This window comes from Strongylocentrotus purpuratus, unplaced genomic scaffold, assembly GCF_000002235.5.
Source record: "Strongylocentrotus purpuratus isolate Spur 01 unplaced genomic scaffold, Spur_5.0 spur5_scaffold_19, whole genome shotgun sequence".
Taxonomy (NCBI): Eukaryota; Metazoa; Echinodermata; class Echinoidea; order Camarodonta; family Strongylocentrotidae; genus Strongylocentrotus; species Strongylocentrotus purpuratus.
This window is the reverse complement of record NW_022145604.1, coordinates 30,905,086-30,924,933: the sequence shown is the minus strand read 5'-3', so window position 1 is coordinate 30,924,933 and position 19,848 is coordinate 30,905,086. Positions and strand designations below refer to the sequence as shown.

At 37.7% G+C, this 19,848-nt stretch overlaps 1 protein-coding gene across 5 annotated transcripts in view; it reads left to right on the top strand.

The window, feature by feature from the left end:
- Window positions 1-4,250: 4,250 nt before the first annotated feature.
- Window positions 4,251-19,848, top strand: part of LOC105443595 (ATP-citrate synthase) — a 55,386-nt gene continuing 39,788 nt past the window's right edge. For 4 of the 5 annotated variants that reach the window (XM_030990870.1, XM_030990868.1, XM_030990869.1 and 1 more), the window contains exons 1-5: window positions 6,734-6,864; window positions 7,534-7,751; window positions 12,544-12,666; window positions 14,317-14,478; window positions 17,160-17,251. In XM_030990870.1, the coding sequence (XP_030846730.1) occupies window positions 7,599-7,751; window positions 12,544-12,666; window positions 14,317-14,478; window positions 17,160-17,251 (530 nt within the window). In that variant the 5' untranslated portion in view covers window positions 6,734-6,864; window positions 7,534-7,598. Of the gene's footprint in view, window positions 4,363-6,733; window positions 6,865-7,533; window positions 7,752-12,543; window positions 12,667-14,316; window positions 14,479-17,159; window positions 17,252-19,848 lie in introns of those variants that run through there. The other variant, XM_030990867.1, reaches the window with a different exon arrangement.

The window sequence follows — 19,848 nt, the reverse complement described above, 5'->3', positions numbered from 1 at the left end:
ATTCCGTCATCAAATACGAAGAAAATGAAAGTTTATGAAATGTATGTATAGGCCTACACTGTATAAAGCAAATAGGAGAGGAGCTTAATTAATAGCCTAAATGTTGCGTACTATCTTTCCCCCTATAAAGACCTTCATGCTCCATAGCAATTTCATTTGCGGATCCATACTCTTGCTGCAGGCGAGGGGGGGGGGGGGGGCACACATCCGAAGAAGAAATAATTGTGACAAGAAAACAAACCGGAAAACAAAAAAGAAACCAACAAAATTTATTTCTTTTACTTAAACAAAAAACAACTCCTGACCAAACTTCCCAGACTATACAACAGCAGCAGAAATGAAAATGAAAGCAAATTGCAAAAGTTTTACAAAAGACATTTAAAAAGTTCGTCCTGCTGTTTTGGGGGTCTGACATGAGTTTCGGGAGGGGTGTCACCGCACCCCTTCACCTCTCTGGACCACGCCCTGGATGGTGGATGGATGGACAGTCCGAGTACCGTTTTAATTTTTTAGTCTACACCGACGGACCCATTTTACACTGCGACGAGTCATAAAATTGATGATAGTGTGAAGTTCAAATATGTATATCAAAATTACCTATGCATACGTTCTATTTTATCTCGTTTCAATAACTGTTTCTCTCAAAATCAAAATCAACAACTTTATGCAGTGGCGGATCCAGGGGGGGGCCGAAACGGCCGCGGCCCCCCCTATTGGCGGCGCAAAAAAAAGAGAAAAAAAAAAGAAAGGAGAAGAGAAGAAAAGAAGGAGAAGAGAAAAGAAAGGAGAAGAGAAAAGAAAAGAGAAGAGAAAAGAAAGAAGAGAGAGAGAGAGAGAAAGAAAAAAAAAGAAGAAGACCCTCCCCCCCCCCCCCCCCCACCTCACTCCCACTCCGGGGTCGGAGGGACCGATTTTAATTGTGTTCCCAAAATTTCCGATGAAGGGTTACTTTTCACGCAACAAAGTCCGGCCCGTAATACACACAAATCCGGCCCGCACTGACTCTACACACCGAAGATAAAGGGGTGCTTTCAAACTAAGAGAGGGAACATACATGCGCATACCCTAGATAACACTGAGCGTGGTGGGGGGGGGGGGGGGGGGGGGGCTGGGAAGGGGAAGAGAAAAGTCGGGTGAGAAAGGGGGGAAGACAAGGAAATGGCGCTAAGTGACAGTAACGACGAATAAGGGAAAAACTGTAATCGGGAGATTTGGGGTCATTCCAGAAGGCTTGGGAAACGTTATTGAATAGAGGGGGCCGGGCCGGCCGCATAAAATCTCGAGCCACGGATTCAAAGTTAAACGTTACAAACAGCCCCTGCTTTTAAAAAAAATTGAAAAGGGCACAATGTTTTGGATGTCTTTCAAATAGAAGGTATATTCACAGTCAAATTTTAAATTAACGGTAGGGCCGCTTCACAATTCTTATTTTGCCCTTCATTTGGATTCAGCTCATACCAACTCGCTTGTGCTTATATTTGAACTCATGTAGGTAGTGATAATGGACAGCGGCGGCGATCCTGGGCCCGATAGAGGGACACGTCCCCGGAAATTTAGATATATAGCTAGAAAGAAATATACATGTAACTGAAAGAACGTACATATTGGACTAAAGGATTTTCTAGAATGCATAATTTCAGCATTCTACATTGCAAAATCTCGCTTGGTCGCTCCGCTCCGGCCCTCGCCCGATAACACAAAACTAAGATATATGACGCTCCCGGTCGCGATTATTTCATGGTTGGTGTATACATAGATCTTTTTTCCCCTTTCATTTCTACTGACCTAATTGTATGCTATCACAATCATGATTGTTTCATTTTCTCTTTAAAGCATGCGTAGCTAGGGGCGGTAGGGGCAGTATAAGAGGACTTATAGGACGAAAAAAGGAGCAGACAAAGAAACATTTTTGACAAGTCTAAAACGGGACAACAAATCAAGGATTAAGAATCGAGAATGAGACAAAGAATCATCTTCTTTCTCTCATAATTTAATGAAGCGTCAGAAGCTTACGCGCTACGCGCGGGAGAAGGAAAACTGAATTCAGACAAGGATTTGAGTCAAGAATGAAACAACGAATCATCTTCTTTCTCTAATAATTCAATGAAACGTCAAAGCTTCCGCGCTTCGCGCGGGGAGAGAGGGGGGGGGGGGGACTCAATTCAGACAAGGATTAAGAGTCGAGAACGGTACTCTTTCTCTAATGATTTAATGAAACGTCAAAGCTTCCGTGCTTCGCGCGGGAGGGGATTATGGAAACTGAATTCAGACAATGATTAAGAATCGAGAACGGTACAACGAATCGTCTTCTTTCTCTAATAATTTAATGAAACGTTAAGCTTCTGCGCTTTGCGCTGGAGGGGGTAATCTGAATCAGAGAAGGATTGAGGGTCGGGAATGGAACAACGAATTATCTTCTTTCTCTAATAATTTCATTAAACTATGAAAGGTCAGAGCTTCCGCGCCTCGCGCGGAAGGTGGAAAATGAATTCAAACAAGGATTAAGAATCGATAATGAGACAAAGAATCATCTTCTTTCTCTCATAATTTAATGAAGCGTCAGAAGCTTACGCGCTACGCGCGGGAGGAGGAAAACTGAATTCAGACAAGGATTTAGAGTCGAGAATGAAACAACGAATCATCTTCTTTCTCTAATAATTCAATGAAACGTCAAAGCTTCCGCGCTTCGCGCGGGGAGAGGGGAAACTGAGTTCAGACAATGATTAAGAACAAAGAACGGAACAACGAATCGTTTTCTTTCTCTAATAATTTAATGAAACGTCAAAGCTTCTGCGCTTCACGCGGGAGAGGGGGGAACTCAATTCAGACAAGGATTAAGAGTCGAGAACGGTACTCTTCTTTAATGATTTAATGAAACGTCAAAGCTTTCGCACTTCGCGCGGGAGGGGGTATGGAAACTGAATTCAGACAATGATTAACAACCGAGAACGGTACAACGAATCCTCTTCTTTCTATAATAATTTCATGAAACGTTAAGCTTTTGCGCTTCACGCGGGAGAGGGGGGAACTCAATTCAAACAAGGATTAAGAGTCGAGAACGGTACTCTTTCTTTAATGATTTAATGAAACGTCAAAGCTTTCGCGCTTCGCGCGGGAGGGGGTATGGAAATTAAATTCAGACAATGATTAAGAATCGAGAACGGTACAACGAATCGTCTTCTTTCTCTAATAATTTAATGAAACGTCAAAGCTTCCGCGCTTCACGCGGGAGAGGGGGGAACTCAGTTTAGACAAGGATTAAGAGTCGAGAACGGTACTCTTTCTCTAATGATTTAATGAAACGTCAATGCTTCCGCGCTTCGCGCGGGAGGGGGTATGGAAACTGAATTCAGACAATGATTAAGAATCGAGAACGGTACAACGAATCGTCTTCTTTCTCTAATAATTTAAAGAAACGTCTAAGCTTCCGCGCTTCGCGCGGGAGAGGGAAGGGGGGGGGGGGGGGGACTCAATTCATACAAGGATTAAGAGTCGAGAACGGTACTCTTTCTCTAATGATTTAATGAAACGTCAAAGCTTCCGCGCTTCGCGCGGGAGGGGGTATGGAAACTGAATTCAGACAATGATTAACAACCGAGAACGGTACAACGAATCGTCTTCTTTCTCTAATAATTTAATGAAACGTCAAAGCTTCCGCGCTTCGCGCGGGAGGGGGTAGTGAAACTGAATTCAGACAATGATTAACAACCGAGAACGGTACAACGAATCCTCTTCTTTCTCTAATAATTTCATGAACATTAAAGCTTCTGCGCTTCGCGCGTAATGGGGGGGGGGGGGGAGGGGACAGCGAGCTGCCTGAATGTGAATTTGTTATATCTTTTCTCGTGTATTTTGGTGATAAATAACACTTTCACAAAATAGATATTATCCTCAAATTTTTGCTCGCTCGCTTCGCTCACTAGCCGAATTGTGAAACCAGAAAATTACTTTTTCGGGCAAGAGGCTTCAGCCCCCCCCCCCCCCCCCCCCCCGATGAAAATGTCAAAAAAAAATTACCGGTATGGTGCTTCTAATATGACCTTGTTAGTATTGGTATGTTGAGTTGAAAAACTGTCTGCGCAATTTTCAAATTTCCGGCCCCCCCTATTGGGAAATCCTGGATCCGCGCCTGTTTATGTTGTTTACTTGTTGTGTATTTTGTCAAAAGTTGAAAATAAGTAACTCAGGGTCTTCATTAAAGACTAAGTAAGGTCACCGATCATTCGATCATGATGCATATAATACACACGCTTAGCTCGCGTGATGACCGCGTGTCTTCTGCTAGAAGCTTCGCTGGATGTGGTCTGAGGATCCCGAGTGTTACGTTAAAAACCTTGTTTTTACTGCAAATCCAGATATTCAGTGAGTATAGAGAAAACATTTTATTTATTTGGTATATTCTAAGGGCATTTATATGCATCGGCGTTTATAATGGAGTGAACCAAGACGTGAATTTGTGGTACTTTGTCGATGCTTTGTTGAATGATTTGTGCGTAATGTGCACATACCAACCCCCCAGAGCTCAACCGTGTGCAGGCTCTCAGTTTCTGGTAGCTCATCCGCAGCTCAGCTCAGCTCAGCTGTTTCACTGGCACTGCCATTGATGGCGCAATTAATGGCATTATTTAGATTATTTAAGCTTGTTGTCTATTAACATCGACTCTCTAGGTCATGAATGTAAAGTCAGTTATATCAGCATTATCGTGAAATAGGAAACCATCGTTCACTCCACACATTGACATTGCAGTGTTGGTGGACAGAGCTGAGTAGTGGCATGGCAGTGCTTCATGGCATCACAAGCATTATTGATATTAATACTATTTGCATTGCCAAGCCCATGCCCTGGGCCTGGGCCATGGTCTTTCTTTTCCCACCGGTAAGGTTATTATGGTAGGGCTGATAATTTACTGTATATTACCTGAGTAGCTGGGCCGGGCAGGGGTGTTTAAAGTTTGTCCACATTAAAAAAAAGTTAAGATTTGAGAATGTGATATTCGATACATGATTTTTCTTATTCTCCACAAATTTGTATCATCAATTACAACCAAATGACAGCAAAATTTGTAGACTCTGACTGGAAATGAGTTCAACCAGAAAATGTGTAAACAAGAATTCTGGCGATATTGCAATCTCAAAATTTGATGTCAGATCGGGGTCATAATAACAGCAAGTCCTTAATTCATGCATGAGAGCTTACATGTACAGCTGATAGATTTAGCTATCCATCAAATTTGAAGGCAAGATAATTGCATACAGTAGATTTTAAGGCAAAATATTATCCAATCAGTTGTTATCACTTGGATGATATCAAGTAAAGATTCCTTGTCAATGATGATAAATTCCATTTTTATCTAAATTCCATTTTTATCTAAATGGATGCAAAAGACTGCAAAATTTGTTGATCTTTAGTCAATAATTTTATAATTTCTCACCAAATTTTAAAGAAAATGTTGGCACTAGATTTTTACAAGCTAAAGTATGGATCTGTGCGCAATCTTGGGTCATGTGCAGAGTACATTTACGGTCACACTACCATACTATTTTTGGGGGCATAGATTTGTTCTAACTTTCTGAAAGCTTCAGGCTCTGAATATCAATGGTCTTTGGACTATTGCCAACTGGTCAACAGATCTTTGGGCAGAAGGGTCCCATACTGCACTTCCAAACTCCATTAATGGACGAACAAGGGCCTTGTACGCCAGGGTCTTTATTGCAGGAGAGTTTTATCTTCAGATTTCTCTTGAGGAAAGCAAGGCTGGTGTTTGCTTTCTGGCAGGTGCCGGCCATGTACTGATTCCACTTCAGGTCCTGTGTGATGGTGATGCCAAGGTACTTGGTGGGTGTGTCACAGAGTCCAGAGCAACACCATTCAACGAGTACTGGTGGCTGATTGATGCAAGTTCTTTCCTATGGACAGTAATGACCTTGCATTTCAGGGTGTTAAGTTGCATCTTTCAGTCTGAAGCCCAGTTGCCTAGAGTGCATTCAGATCTTCCTAGCATTTGCATCTTGTTGTGTCTGGATGGTCAGATACATGATAGCATCATCAGCAAAGAGCCTGACAGTCGAAGACATCTTGACTGGCAAGTCATTAATGCTCTTGCTCAGCCTGTCTCTTTTCTTGATGAGCTGTCAAGATTATCTTGTTGGTAATTCATGGAAGAAAGGAATTGCTGCTGCAAGACTGCAAGATGTGCAACTGTACCCCTCTTTTTATTCCAGTCTTGAAGGCAGTCCACAGATCATTGATAGTTCCACTGTCTGCCTTGTCCCAGTTAGCCTTAGAGTACTGTACATCAGAATCTTTCTACGCACTTGCGGTTGTCTAGGAGGTCGCATATCCAACTCCACGATAGGACAGTCATGGTCTGAGACTTCGGGGACCACTTCCACAGATATTCAACTAATATGTAATATTCACTATTTTGAGTAAATTTTAAAGCTTCTAATTCTAAAGATGAATAAAATTGTTGATTTCATGAGGATGGTTTTGGATAGATTTGGGAACTCTTTTGTAATTTAAACCTACAGGTACATACTTATCTTTAATATAAAAATTGGTTGTGAGGTGTGTATCAGAATGTACATGTACATGTAAGCACAGGTATGTACCTATAAATGCAATGGAGAGAATACCATGACTCTCTTTTAAAATACACACACTACCAGCCAAAAATAGTTGCTGGTGTTACTTTCAAACATCAACTTTTATTTGAGGGTACTCCCACAAGTAGACACACTGCTCTTACATGCTAAAATAGCTTCATAGCACATTGATTCATTCATTGCCACCTCTACCTCATACATGTACATGTAGCTGAAGATTGGGAATATTACTTCTTGGTGACTACAGTGCAATCACAGGTATAAAAGTTGTATGTGCTGTTGTTTGAATTGATGAATATTTGGACCAAGCGTTACTAAAACCGCCGCTCTTAAAGTACTTTCACATTAGTTTATGTACACTGTATGTCATCACTGAAAATGTATACTTTCTCATTGATTTGTGTACAGACAATATTAGAAATACCGACAAATCCTCACCAGTTATACACACTGTATATTGTTGAGGCAATGATTTAGTACTATTCAAAGGAATTTATTAGATATACATTTATAAGGCCTGCTACAGTCTACAAATAACATATTTAAAATATGACTGATCAGTGCTTCATCTAGTTGTAGAATATTGGTTGGAAATAATCAGGCAGAGAAGGATCTGTCTACATGACTTTACCTGTACATTTAAACTCTAGTTTTCAGTCACAATTCCAAATAAACTTGGGAAAGCTGTTAATACTAATCCTTGGAATTACAATTTTATGCTGTAACGTGAAATTAATTTCACTTTCTTTTTCCATTTCCAGTACTCTACTTTCTGTTCATTCATTCTTATAATTTACTCTGATGGATTCAAGATGAAAAGCTTTAGTATGTCAGTCTGCATTTATTGCGATTCCAATTTTGCTATAAAGCTGCCGCAGAATTATTTGAAATGTCCTTTCTCCTATTTTTCTCAAATTATATTTCCAGATCAAGTCACATCCTTTTCTCTTTCCTACTGAAACCCATCTGTGAGTAACTCAACCCATCTCAGGATGTCAGCGAAAGCAATCCGAGAAGCAGGAGGTAAAGCCCTTCTGGGAAGGCATCTCAAATCAGCATCGGTCGCACCGTACCGTGGCGCCACGGTAACAGAGGAGGTTAACTGGGATGAACTCGTCAATGCAAACCCTTGGCTTCTGACAGAGGTGAGAAATAAAACACAAAATTAGGGATGCTTGTTTTTTTTGGTGTGTGTGTGTGTTGTGATGTCAGTGTATGTGAATGTGCCATACATTATTTTTTTTCATGATGGAGGAAGAAGAGTTATCTTTGGAAAGTTAAAACGGTATCTACCCTCCCCCATCCCCCCCCCCCCCCGAAAAAAAAAGAAAGAAGAGAAATATGTAAAGTGGGGAGAAAAAACGAAATCAAATCAAAACCAAATGATAATTTAGACAGTATAGATTTGTATAAAGTAGTAGATCTATCGAGAAGTGACCAGCAAAGAATAGAAAAACAGTGGATTTTTAAAACAAATGACTAAGACCACATAATTTAGAATAGTAGATATTTAAGGGGGCATCTTGAATGAGTAAGATGAGTGCCCCTCCCTCCCTTTCTCCCCCTCCCCCTCTTTCACTCACTCTCTCTCTCTCTCTCTCTTCTATATATTCCTCCTTTTCTTTCCATTTATTTCTCCTCTCTATAAATCTGTCTCTTCCACCCCCCTTCTTTCTCTCCATGTCTCTTGGTCTCTTGGTCTCTCTCTCTCTCTCTCTCACTCACTTTCCCTCACTCACTTTCCCTCACTCCTGTACCTCTCTTTTCTCTTCTTGTATCACTCTCGCCCTTCCTCCTCTTTCTCTCCCCTCCCCTTCTGTTCTATCACTTTGCTCCCCTCTCCCTCTCCCACCCTCTTCACATATATTTCAAAAATATGATACATGTAGCATGTCTAACATTGACACAAAGAGAATGAAAGGGTACAATATATTTTTTTTTAAAGCAAAAAATCACTTCCAAGCAGTCCATGCTAGACATCTGACATGGGTAATTTATTTCCCCTGTGGTACGGTCTGTTACTACTAAGTTATATTGATAGGTGAGGTGTGATATCCAATCAAGGATATTACATGCTTGAAGGGATTGTTTATTTAATCATTGTGTGCAGGTTTTACACATCTACATGTACTGTACCTTAAAGGGAATGATTAGCTCATTCACGTAAGGAACTGCTAGAATATTGTTGATACATGTACGTGTATGTTCTCTTCTTCAATGATGTTTTGAGAAAATCCAATTGATATCATCTTACATGTAAGAATGTACTCTATGCTTCTCCTTTTTGCTGGTGGTGATGGTGGTATTTCTAAATTTTGGTTACCGGTAATGAATTTATTATGTGTCTGTTTTTGTGAGCTGGACATTGCCCAAAATTTTGAGCCAAAATTTTCAAAACAGCAAGATAAATACATGTACATGTACATGTACTTCACAAAGCAATTGTGCATGCCTAAAAAGAACATGTACAATGTGTGAAACTAGAAAAGTAGGAAAGGGGGGGGGGGGAGAAGCATGAAATGAGATGTACAAGTACAGGGCACTTCAATTTCAAGTGAGCACTGCATTGCCACTGGGAAGAAACCAAGAATACTTCTTATTTACAAAGGATCTTTTAACAACATCTTGTACATGTACATTTGTATGTAAGGGTATCATGAGTAGTGTCTTTGAATTTCCTTTTAAAATTAAGGACTGCTACACGAGATACCTCTCACTCATGCACATTTAGTATGTCTTGGCTTTTTTAGACAAGAAACCTTCGAGTCTGATGTACTTGGGTTAATCACAAAGCACTCCTCCATGGAAGAAATGTTCCTTGTTTAATCTAATCTGTACATGTATGTTTTTATGTATTTTTGTGCCATTTTATGGCTTTGTTATTATCAACTAGATTACTAAAATATGTATGTAAAGGATTCTAAAAGAACATGCAGCTTTAATTGTTGTTCTTTTGAATTTCTCTATTCAAAGGCAAATTTATGTAAATTCTGTCCAGATTGATTGATTTTAAGATCATACTATGACTGTTAACTGTTTACACAATATATGATGAAATGTGAGAAAAATATTACATGGAAAAGAGTTGCAAAAACAAGACAGAATAAACTGTATCTAGAAAATAGAGGTCAGTGTTTCTCTCTCATTGCTGAGTGCTGAATATTGGAATACATGTAATCAAAGCATGGTTTTTCCCGGAAGATTTCTTGACTACTTTTTAACCCAAACTCATACGTGCTTAGGTATGCGCATAGTACAACCCTCCCAAATTGTATTGATGAATTCAATTCCCTAGCAAGTCACGTTAGCCGCAGAGCCTGCCGTGGCAATCTCGTTAGAAAACCTAATTGATTTTGCCAAGTACTGTTTGACATTTTGGATGTTTATATTGGGAATGCGATACGAGGAGAGCAAGTGCAGACTGGATAAGGTATCTGAAACTCTAAGTGCTCGCAGGTCCCAAACATAACAGGTTGTTTGCTTGAAGTTTTTTATGATAATGCTTTAAAGGCCTTATGTCTGATAATGAAAAATGCATTTAGGGAGAAACTGTCAAGTGCAACTCTGAATCCCAGTAGTAGATAGATAAATATATTTAATGATAGATACAGTAGGACCAGCAAAATGTTTAATAAAGTTGCAGGTCACATTTTTCAAAAATGAGTTGGATCACTCATTACAAATATTTGTAAAAATGTTAATCTGAAATCATGTTCACACTTTGAAAATTGACCCAATATCATGTAGGCATAGCATGCATGCAGTTATTTAGGCATGGTATGTACCCTATTGTGTTTTTGGACAATTATTAGAACCGATCATTCTCAAATAAGAAACCCTCAGCCCAACACTACAGTATACCTAATCCTAATCCTAAACCTAAATTTAATCTAAAACCCAATTGCAACCCTAGCCTTTTACTTTTACTTTTGATTAAATATAGCCCAGGGAAATTGTTACTGTAAATTTAGCAAACCATGGAGCACCACATTGGCAATATGAAGACAAATATTAATCATAGTTGGTGTAATACTTTATCCATTTCGTAATAATCCATTGGCAAACTTGACAGCTTTTCTTCTATCACTTGTCCAGATACACATGATGCAACTCTTAACTTTTACTGAAAAAAAGGATACAATATAGCCCTACAGTCTACAGACAATTTTTTAGAATTTTTAGTACCAAAGAAATGCTTATGATGTAATGAATCCATTGCATTGCTCTTAAGATTAGAGGGGGCCTGCAATTATCCTGGGCCTTCAAAGACAGGATGTGTGAATGCCATTCATAGAAATGCTGGTATCAAATTCGCTTCCTTCCTGCCTGCCTGCCTATGAAATGTCTGTCGGTTATAGATGCATATACTGGTATTTGACCGAGTCTGAAGGTAATTTCTACTCTAGAATATGTGAATCTTTGACATTTAAGATAGGGGTAAAGAAATGAGCATGGTAAAATTATCAAATTAATAGACATTTAGGGAGAGAGAATAGAGATAAACTTAACAGTTTAAAACAATCTTGCAACCATTTTTTAAAAATTATTTATTTTCTTCAACTTTTGAGCATAAAAGCATAAAACTGTAGCATACTATTCAGCAAATAATGAATAATATTATAATAACATCTTGTAAGGATTGGAAATGTAAAATGGAAATGTACAGTAATTTACAAATCAACATGTTGATGCATTCCTGTTCAGGTTGGATTTAACCTTGCCAGTACTCCCACGATCACATCCTTGCTGTATTCATTATTACTTCATTTAAAGGCATTATTTACTGCATACATGTATGTAAATGAACAGTATGCTCTGTTTATTAAAATTGCATGCATGAATTGAAACAGCATTGACATTTGATTACACATCAATTAGGACTCATACCATACAGTACATGTATTTTTTAAACGAGAAATGGAAATAAAATGAACTGAACTGAACCATACAAATTTCCAACAATAGAACTTGATCAGAAAATATTGTGCTGTGGATGTAAATGTATATCTGTAATAATGATTTAGATATACATTTTTCATTGTGATAAGGATAATGATTGCAACAAATGTGACATTAGAAAATAGTCTGTTTCTTATAAGGAAAGAATTGTTTACTATCTAGTGAAGATGTTGAAGAATTGGACGGTAAACTGTACATACACTACACACAGACAGACGGACAAAGGTATTGTAGCAACAGTCTAGACATAATTCATGTCTGACATCCATGTGTACACACTGCACAGTGTATATTCCCCAGAGCAAGGTCCCTATGAAGGTCCTACTGATAATGATATTGATTGGCGATGATTGATTTATCACTGATAATCTAATTTAGAAGCTGTCACTCCCCATAGGAATGGCAATTTACAGCCATCCCTGCCTGAGTGAAAGGATCACTTCCACCTAGCTGTTGCCAATGAGAGAATCCAGAAGAGAAAGAGAGAGAGAGGGGGGAAGAGAAAGAGAGAGGGAGAGAGAGAAAGATATAGAGAGAGGAAGAGATACATGTAGATGTGTGTTTGCAGAGAACAAAGTGGATAAGAAATGTTGATAAATTGAAGTTCAATTTATTGCTGCTGAGGGATATTTGAGTGTTTATGTGTTATTATAATAAGCCCAACCACCCCCCCTCCTCTCTCTTTCTTCTATCCTTTTCTGTCTGTCTCTCTCCTGTCCTTGTTCATGCTTTTATGTTGTAAGATTTTGCTACACTATTTTCCTTTTTTCCCCAAATGCACATGTATCTTTGTAGATCTATATATTCTCTTGTTTTATATCTATTACCTGGTCATCCTGATGTAAACATACATGTATGTACATGTAAGTGCCATTAGAATTGATAAAGGATCCTAACACTAAAGATGTTTTCATGTGAGATGTATCAACTTCAAAGAAAAGCATTAAATATATTATCCCTCCCTCTATCTCCTGACAGCGTCTGGTTGTGAAGCCTGACCAGCTAATCAAACGTCGTGGCAAACTTGGTCTCATCAAAGTCAATGCTGATCTACAAGGTGTCAAAGACTGGCTTTCTACCAGACTAGGACAGAATATTGAGGTAGGACACAATATCATCCATCATTTTTTGCATATATTGTTCTTGACTGCCATTATTTGTTCATATGGCGCTACTATATGCCTCTCAACGTATGTTGTTCCCATAGAAACTTTACAAAATTAACCATATGAAAATGTAATGTTTTGTGGATTATTAATACTGGTACTAGCACTTTCAACAATTTCCATAGTACCACCATTAATCAACCCCTTTTTATAACGTGTGGAACTATTATGCTTAATGGGAGATTCAGTGATGTATCCCATATAACATACATGCAGGTCTTTCACCCAATACCCATTATTGTATTGATAATTAAAGCCAATTGACATTTCAATTGATTTTTTGATTTTTTTTATGGAAATGGATAACAAAACTTATTGATGTTTATCATTTATATTTACATATCATTCCTGTAGGATTGCTTTAGTATTGAGGATATTTATGCCTCCGCCACCGAAGGTGGTGCCGGAGGCATCATGTTTTCGGGTTGTCCGTCCGTACGTCCGTACGTCCGTACGTCCGTCCGTCCGTCCGTACGTCCGTCCGTCCGTCCCGTTTGACCGTTATCACAATATCTCAAGAACCATTTAAGATTTAAACTTAAGACTCAGGAATAGTATTTATCACCATAGGAAGACGATCTGATTAGATTTTGGAGTACGTAGGTCAAAGGTCACAGGTCACAGAGGTCAACTTATGAAATTCCTTGTATTGAGTTTGTTAGCGCGATATCTCAAGAACCATTTGAGATTTAAACTTCAAACTTAAGGATAGTATGTATCACCATAGGAAGACGATCTGATTAGATTTTGGAGCACGTATGTCAAAGGTCAAGGGTCACAGAGGTCAACTTATGAAATTCCATACATTGAGATTGTTATCATGATATCTCAAGAACCACTGGAGATTTAAACTTCAAACTTAGTGATAGTATGTATCACTATAGGAAAACAATCTGATTAGATTTTGGAGCACGTATGTCAAAGGTCAAGGGTCACAGAGGTCAACTTATGAAATTCCATACATTGAGATTGTTATCATGATATCTCAAGAACCACTGGAGATTTATACTTCAAACTTAGTGATAGTGTGTATCACTATAGGAAAACAATCTGATTAGATTTTGGAGCACGTAGGTCAAAGGTCAAGGGTCACAGAGGTCAACTTATGAAATTCCATACATTGAGATTGTTATCATAATATCTCAAGAACCACTAGAGATTTAAACTTCAAACTTAATGATAGTGTGTATCACCATAGGAAGACAATCTGATTAGATTTTGGAGCACGTAGGTCAAAGGTCAAGGGTCACAGAGGTCAACTTATGAAATTCCATACATTGAGATTGTTATCATGATATCTCAAGAACCACTGGAGATTTAAACTCCAAACTTGTTTAAATTGCTCTATTGCGGAGGCATCATTTTCGACTGCGCGCAGTCAAAATTCCATCTAGTTTTTTTATAATTCATGATGACGATGATGATGATTCACAGCATTTCGTATGGCACCGTATATCTGTTTAAAAAAACATTCAAAGGCGTGAGCTCCTCCAATAAAGTTAGCATTTAAATGTCTGAAGGAAGATGTGAGCCTTGAGCAAAGCTTTGAAGTGGACATGAGATATTTTCTTGATGATCTCTACAGGTTGGAGCTGCTAACGGCAAACTGAAGAACTTCCTGATCGAGCCGTTTGTTGCTCACAAACCAGAGGATGAGTTCTATGTCTGTATCTACTGCCAGCGAGCCAGTGATGTCATTCTCTTCACACACGAGGGCGGTGTTGACGTCGGTGATGTCGACGCCAAGGTAGGAACCACCATACATCACTTTATCAAGTTTTATATCAGGGACCCGTTTCACAAAGCCTTTTTGCAATGACAAATAACAAAAATCAGTGACGAATCTGCTTATAACCAAATAGAAGCAAGGATTTCAGTAGCTTATTACAAAAACTGTTATTTGTCACTGATGACAAGTTTTGTGAAACGGGCCCAGGTTTAAAGATAAAGATCAGTTATGGTCATGCGATTGCATTGTAAAAGAAACGTTGTGGAATTGATCAGAAAATGTTGATCATCTAGCATGTAAGTATTGATGTGTACTGTAAGGTTCTGGAATCATCAAAATGATAAGAAATTCGGCCCAGTCTTGGTAAAGTTGCAAGCACTGTACACAGAAAGATGTATATGGGACAACGTGATATTTATCCAGGCCGGATAGATATGATAATTTACCAAATATATCAATTAGTAGGCGGTTTCCCAGCAAAATTTGTATCATCACGGATTGGTAATAAGAGCTTCCATTTTTTTTTTGAGAGGGGGGCGTTTCCTAAACTGGTCTTTACCTTTATATTTCATGTATTTTAGGTACATGTATAGTGAAACCTGTACTGTGTATAAAGACGTCTCAAGGGAGAAAGAAAAGTGGTCTTTATAGACAGGTGGTCTTTATGTACAGGTTTCGTAAGTGCAGGTTTCACTGTGAAACCATTTTCAAGTGAAACAAAAAATGTGGTCTTTATAGACAGGTGGTCACTAAAGCAGGTTTGACTGTATATTTGTTCGACAAAGTGTGTTGTAAATTCTTTAAGTTTGTCTGATGCTTACCCAACATAGCAACATACAATGTATGCAAGATGGACTGTATCCACAGAGATGTAATGAGACAGAACGTAGCTGATGAATTGAATAATTGGTGATCAGGGGTTAGATGGACCACATTTTGCAGTGCGGTGGAACGGGTTGCACAGATGAAGACCTGGCCCTTGTTAATGAGACGGTGATCGTAGTCATAAGGCGATGGAAGAACTTAACTTAATTAAATTTAATTAAGGAACTTTACATAACTAATTAACTATCTTAATCTAAGGAAACGCACACAAATGAGGGGTTAGTAAAGAGCTTTGTCTGAAATTGATTTGCAGTCCAAGAGAAGTCTTGCAAATTTGTACGTTGGTACATGTATCCTAAGGTATTACTAAAATGAAACTTTAGACAATTCTTTATATAGACACTACAAACACAATTTATTAACTAGTTTAAAAATAGGCGTAATTAATGATAACATGATAACTATAGAAAATGGATAAATATAAAAAAAAGTATTTCAATGTCCTGAAAATAGAAGCATAATAAATGCATTATGATATAAATAGCAATAAAAGTAGTTTTGATAACTTAATAATAGACACCCATTTGATTAGATTACCTATAAAAAAATACCTGGCTTACCCAATAAAGCAATGTTGACTTAAAAGATAACTTAATAGTAGACACCCTCACTTGTACTGCATTGGTATTACTAGAATTAATCTTCAGACCATTCAAACAAGTTTTATTGACTAGTTTTAAAATAGGCATGGTTAATGATAACATGATAAATATAGGAAATGTTTACATACAGTATATCACTTCACTGTCCTGAAAATAGAAGCATGATAAATGCATTATGATATAAATAGCAATAAAAGTAATTTTGAGTAACTTAATAATAGACACCCATCTGATTACATGTAGATTACCTATAAAAAATTACCTGGCTTACCCATTTGATCCTGTACAGTATTTAATCTAAAGTGCAATAGTTCAGTTGTTGGTATATACAATCTTATCTACTTGTACAAATGATTACCAAGAATAAACAGGTACATAAATATACTTTATATGTTTACATAGGTTATCATTATTACTGTATTGTTGCTTTCATTCATTTCAGCCAGTGAGCAAGTGATCATTAAATAGAATAGAATAAATAAAATAGTAAAAGAACATATTTTCTTCAAGATATGTTTGATCTTTCTGGTTAAAGCTACATTTTGTTTCAAGTACTTAGTACTGTAGGCTTAGAAATGTTGTGTGATGCGCCATTCAAAGGTTGATTAGAATTAAGAAGAGAAGGTTAATATAAATCGAATGAATGAATGTGTATCCCATCGTGTCTTTTTAATCTATCCCTTAATAAAGTGAAACTTGCTTTAACAGCCACCTGTCTATAAAGACCTCATTTTGTGTTTTGCTCAGAATAGTCTTTCTTATTGAAACATGTATTAAACCTGGGGGTGTTTCATAAAGCTGTTCGTAAAGTTACGTACGACTTTACAAATGACTTAAATATGAAAAACCAAATGGGATGCTCAATCATTTTTAACTGCATCAACTAAAGTTCAACTGTGCAGATGTAGATTAACATTCTTAATGCAAAGTATATTTTTTGTCATAATTTAATAGAGGTTAGTGGAAATATAGTCACAATTTGTTATACATCAGAAAAAACTTTGGGCATCCTATCTGGCACTTCATATTAAGGTCGTTTGTAAAGTTACGCGTAACTTTACAAACAGCTTTATGAAACACCCCTCCTGTACAAAAAGACCACTTTTCTATAGAGACCGCTGTTCTTGTCTCATATGAGTAAACTTTCTCTATACGTTTGACTGTATTATGAATATGAGTATGATTGTGAGATATTTTTGAATGTTTCTACAGGCTGTTAAGATGGAGGTTGGCCTGCAAGAAGAGATAACAGCTGAGGGAATCAAGACTGCGCTTCTCTCCAATGTAACTGCTGGGAAGAAGGAGTAAGTTCATTTTCCAATTTATATTTAAGGCCATAAAACTTTGTTTCTCTTCAGTCCTACAGAAGGTGAAAAGGTGCATCTGGCATTCCTTGTTATGATTGGTTATGGTATTTGCTCACTCCCTAAATGAAATTGGAATTGCCCTCAGGCACCCTGCAAAAAAAAATGAAAAAATTTAAATAACAGTAGAATATTCTTTGAAAAAAATACCTACAAACACAAGATAAAAATATAGGTATGTATTTGGGGACAAAGAATAACAAAAGAATAAGATAAAAACAGGATATAATATATTTGCAACAACAGAGATACATGTACATGTACATGTATGTAGGATACATGATCATCAATGCTATTTGGCATGCACAATGAAGATGAATATAGTGAAGTCAGCATTTATTTCATAATCAAAATAGACAGTAGTACGAATAGAGCATATATCAATAGCATACAAGGCCCAGGACAATAGATTTCTGATAGAAATTAAGAGAGATTAAGAAATGACTCAAAGCCAGGTGAGACATTGTCCTGAAATAGCCCTTGATACAACCTTTGACCCATCGTGCAAGGAGACTCGATAGGCCTGTCTTCATCAGCTCAAGATTGCCAAATAGCTCGTTATTTCTGATTTGGGAAATAATCTCGAAGTTACAAATCACGTCTTCATCAGCTCAAGACTTGACCTCGAAACTTGAAACTCAAGCTCGAGAAAATAGCTCGAGATATTTTGCTCAGCGTTCGCGCATAGTGCAAGTGTTCGGGCTGCAGACGCACGGGACAAATAGAAGAATATTTTGCCAACTAGTGGGATATTTTGCAAACTAGCCCAAGATATCTTGGGATGATTATCTCGACCAAATACCCCGCTAATTGCAACTTCTGGCAGATGGGGAGCGCAAATTAACTGGATATTTTGCGATCTGGATAGTTCAAATAGCCGGATATTTGGCAATCTCGAGCTGATGTAGACAGGCCTATGGCTGTCCCCTTGAGCCCATTATCGTGTCATACGCAACGTGCCGTTTGCTTAGTCAGCAAACATCCACAATCGCTGTGTAAATTTACACTTCCAGATATGTATTTCTGCTTAGAGTGCAGTTGGCTTGGCTTGGTTAGGAAGGTGTGTAGTGCTGGGCAAATATGTGCTATCAGCATAGTGCTGTAATATTGCATTATGGCTGGTACGCTCAAGAATGCATTTATTGCATTGTGATGCTCGTGCTAAACTGCTATATGTGCGCTTATTTCACCTTCAAGTTCAAGTTTTAAGTTTATTTTGTTTCACATTTCACCAAAAAAAATTCACATAATTGACCAAATTAGAACATACATGATATGAAATATACTCAAATTATCACATTATATAATCAATTCTTTGTAAAGACGTCCAAATGAATAGTATTGAATAGTAGGTTATACAGGGTGAAATATGAGGAACCTTTTTAAAAGCTCAGCTTGTAGATTATAGGTTCCCCCTAATAAAACTAACATTTGATTGAAATGGTTGCAATGGTGAAGGATGTAACATTAATAATAGGTGGGCAAGAAGGCCTTACATAAGATAATTTACAAAGTGAAACAAGCAAACAGCAAAAACAGCAAACCAATTCTCTTCTCTCCATCTACTCCTTATTTTTGTTTGTCCCATTCTATTTCAAATCATCTCAGTCATACTTCTGCAGTGCTTATATTGAGTTCTGTTCTGCCTCCCTCCAGTTGTCTTTTTCACCTTTCTACGTACTTTTATCTTACAGTAAATATATTTGTATAGATCTTCCTCTACATTATGAGTAGCTTAATTCATTCAACAAAAAATAAATGGTTCAGCATTGTAATCATTGTTGTGAATTACTTAAAATTGATGAATGATTTACTTCTCAAATTTTATTTTATAAAGAGAGAGTACAAACACATAATTTTCTCAGTACATTTTATTGATAACTTCTTGTGATACTTGCAAAAAAAAAGATTTAAAAATTGATATCAAAACCAAATGCATTGAAATCGTTTTAAAGTTTACTTGTATTTTTAAAATATTTTTGAAACCTAACTGTATAGAACCAACATGGACTGCTCAGAATCAGATACCAGTATTGTGGTGCTATCTTAATTGTCATTGTGATTAAAAGTCTACATGTAAATACTCAACCTTACGTCCAGGTTCTGAGAATATTATCATTCAAATCACTTCTGAGAATAGGAGATATCATCATGAAAAGAATTGTTAGTTGCCCAAAGAGATTTAAAGCCTGTCTGTACTAGTTTGGCCAAGGTGATTAGACCTCCCTGCTAGGTCACTGACAATTGGTTATCTCATCAAATCAGCTCTCAATTAAAATAAGAAAAAGGGGATCATGGGGGACCAACAGGCACCGATTAGGCTGAAAATAGGAGAGATTATCTTGAAAAGAATCGTTAGTTGCCCAAAGAGATTTAAAGCCCGTCTGTACTAGTTTGGCCAGGGGGATTTGACCTCCCTGCAAGGTCACTGACAGGTGGTTTTCTCATCAAATCAGCTCTCAATTAAAATAAGAAAAAGGGGACCATGGGGACCAACAGGCTTCGATTAGGCATTGTTGTCTATATACTGTAGAGGG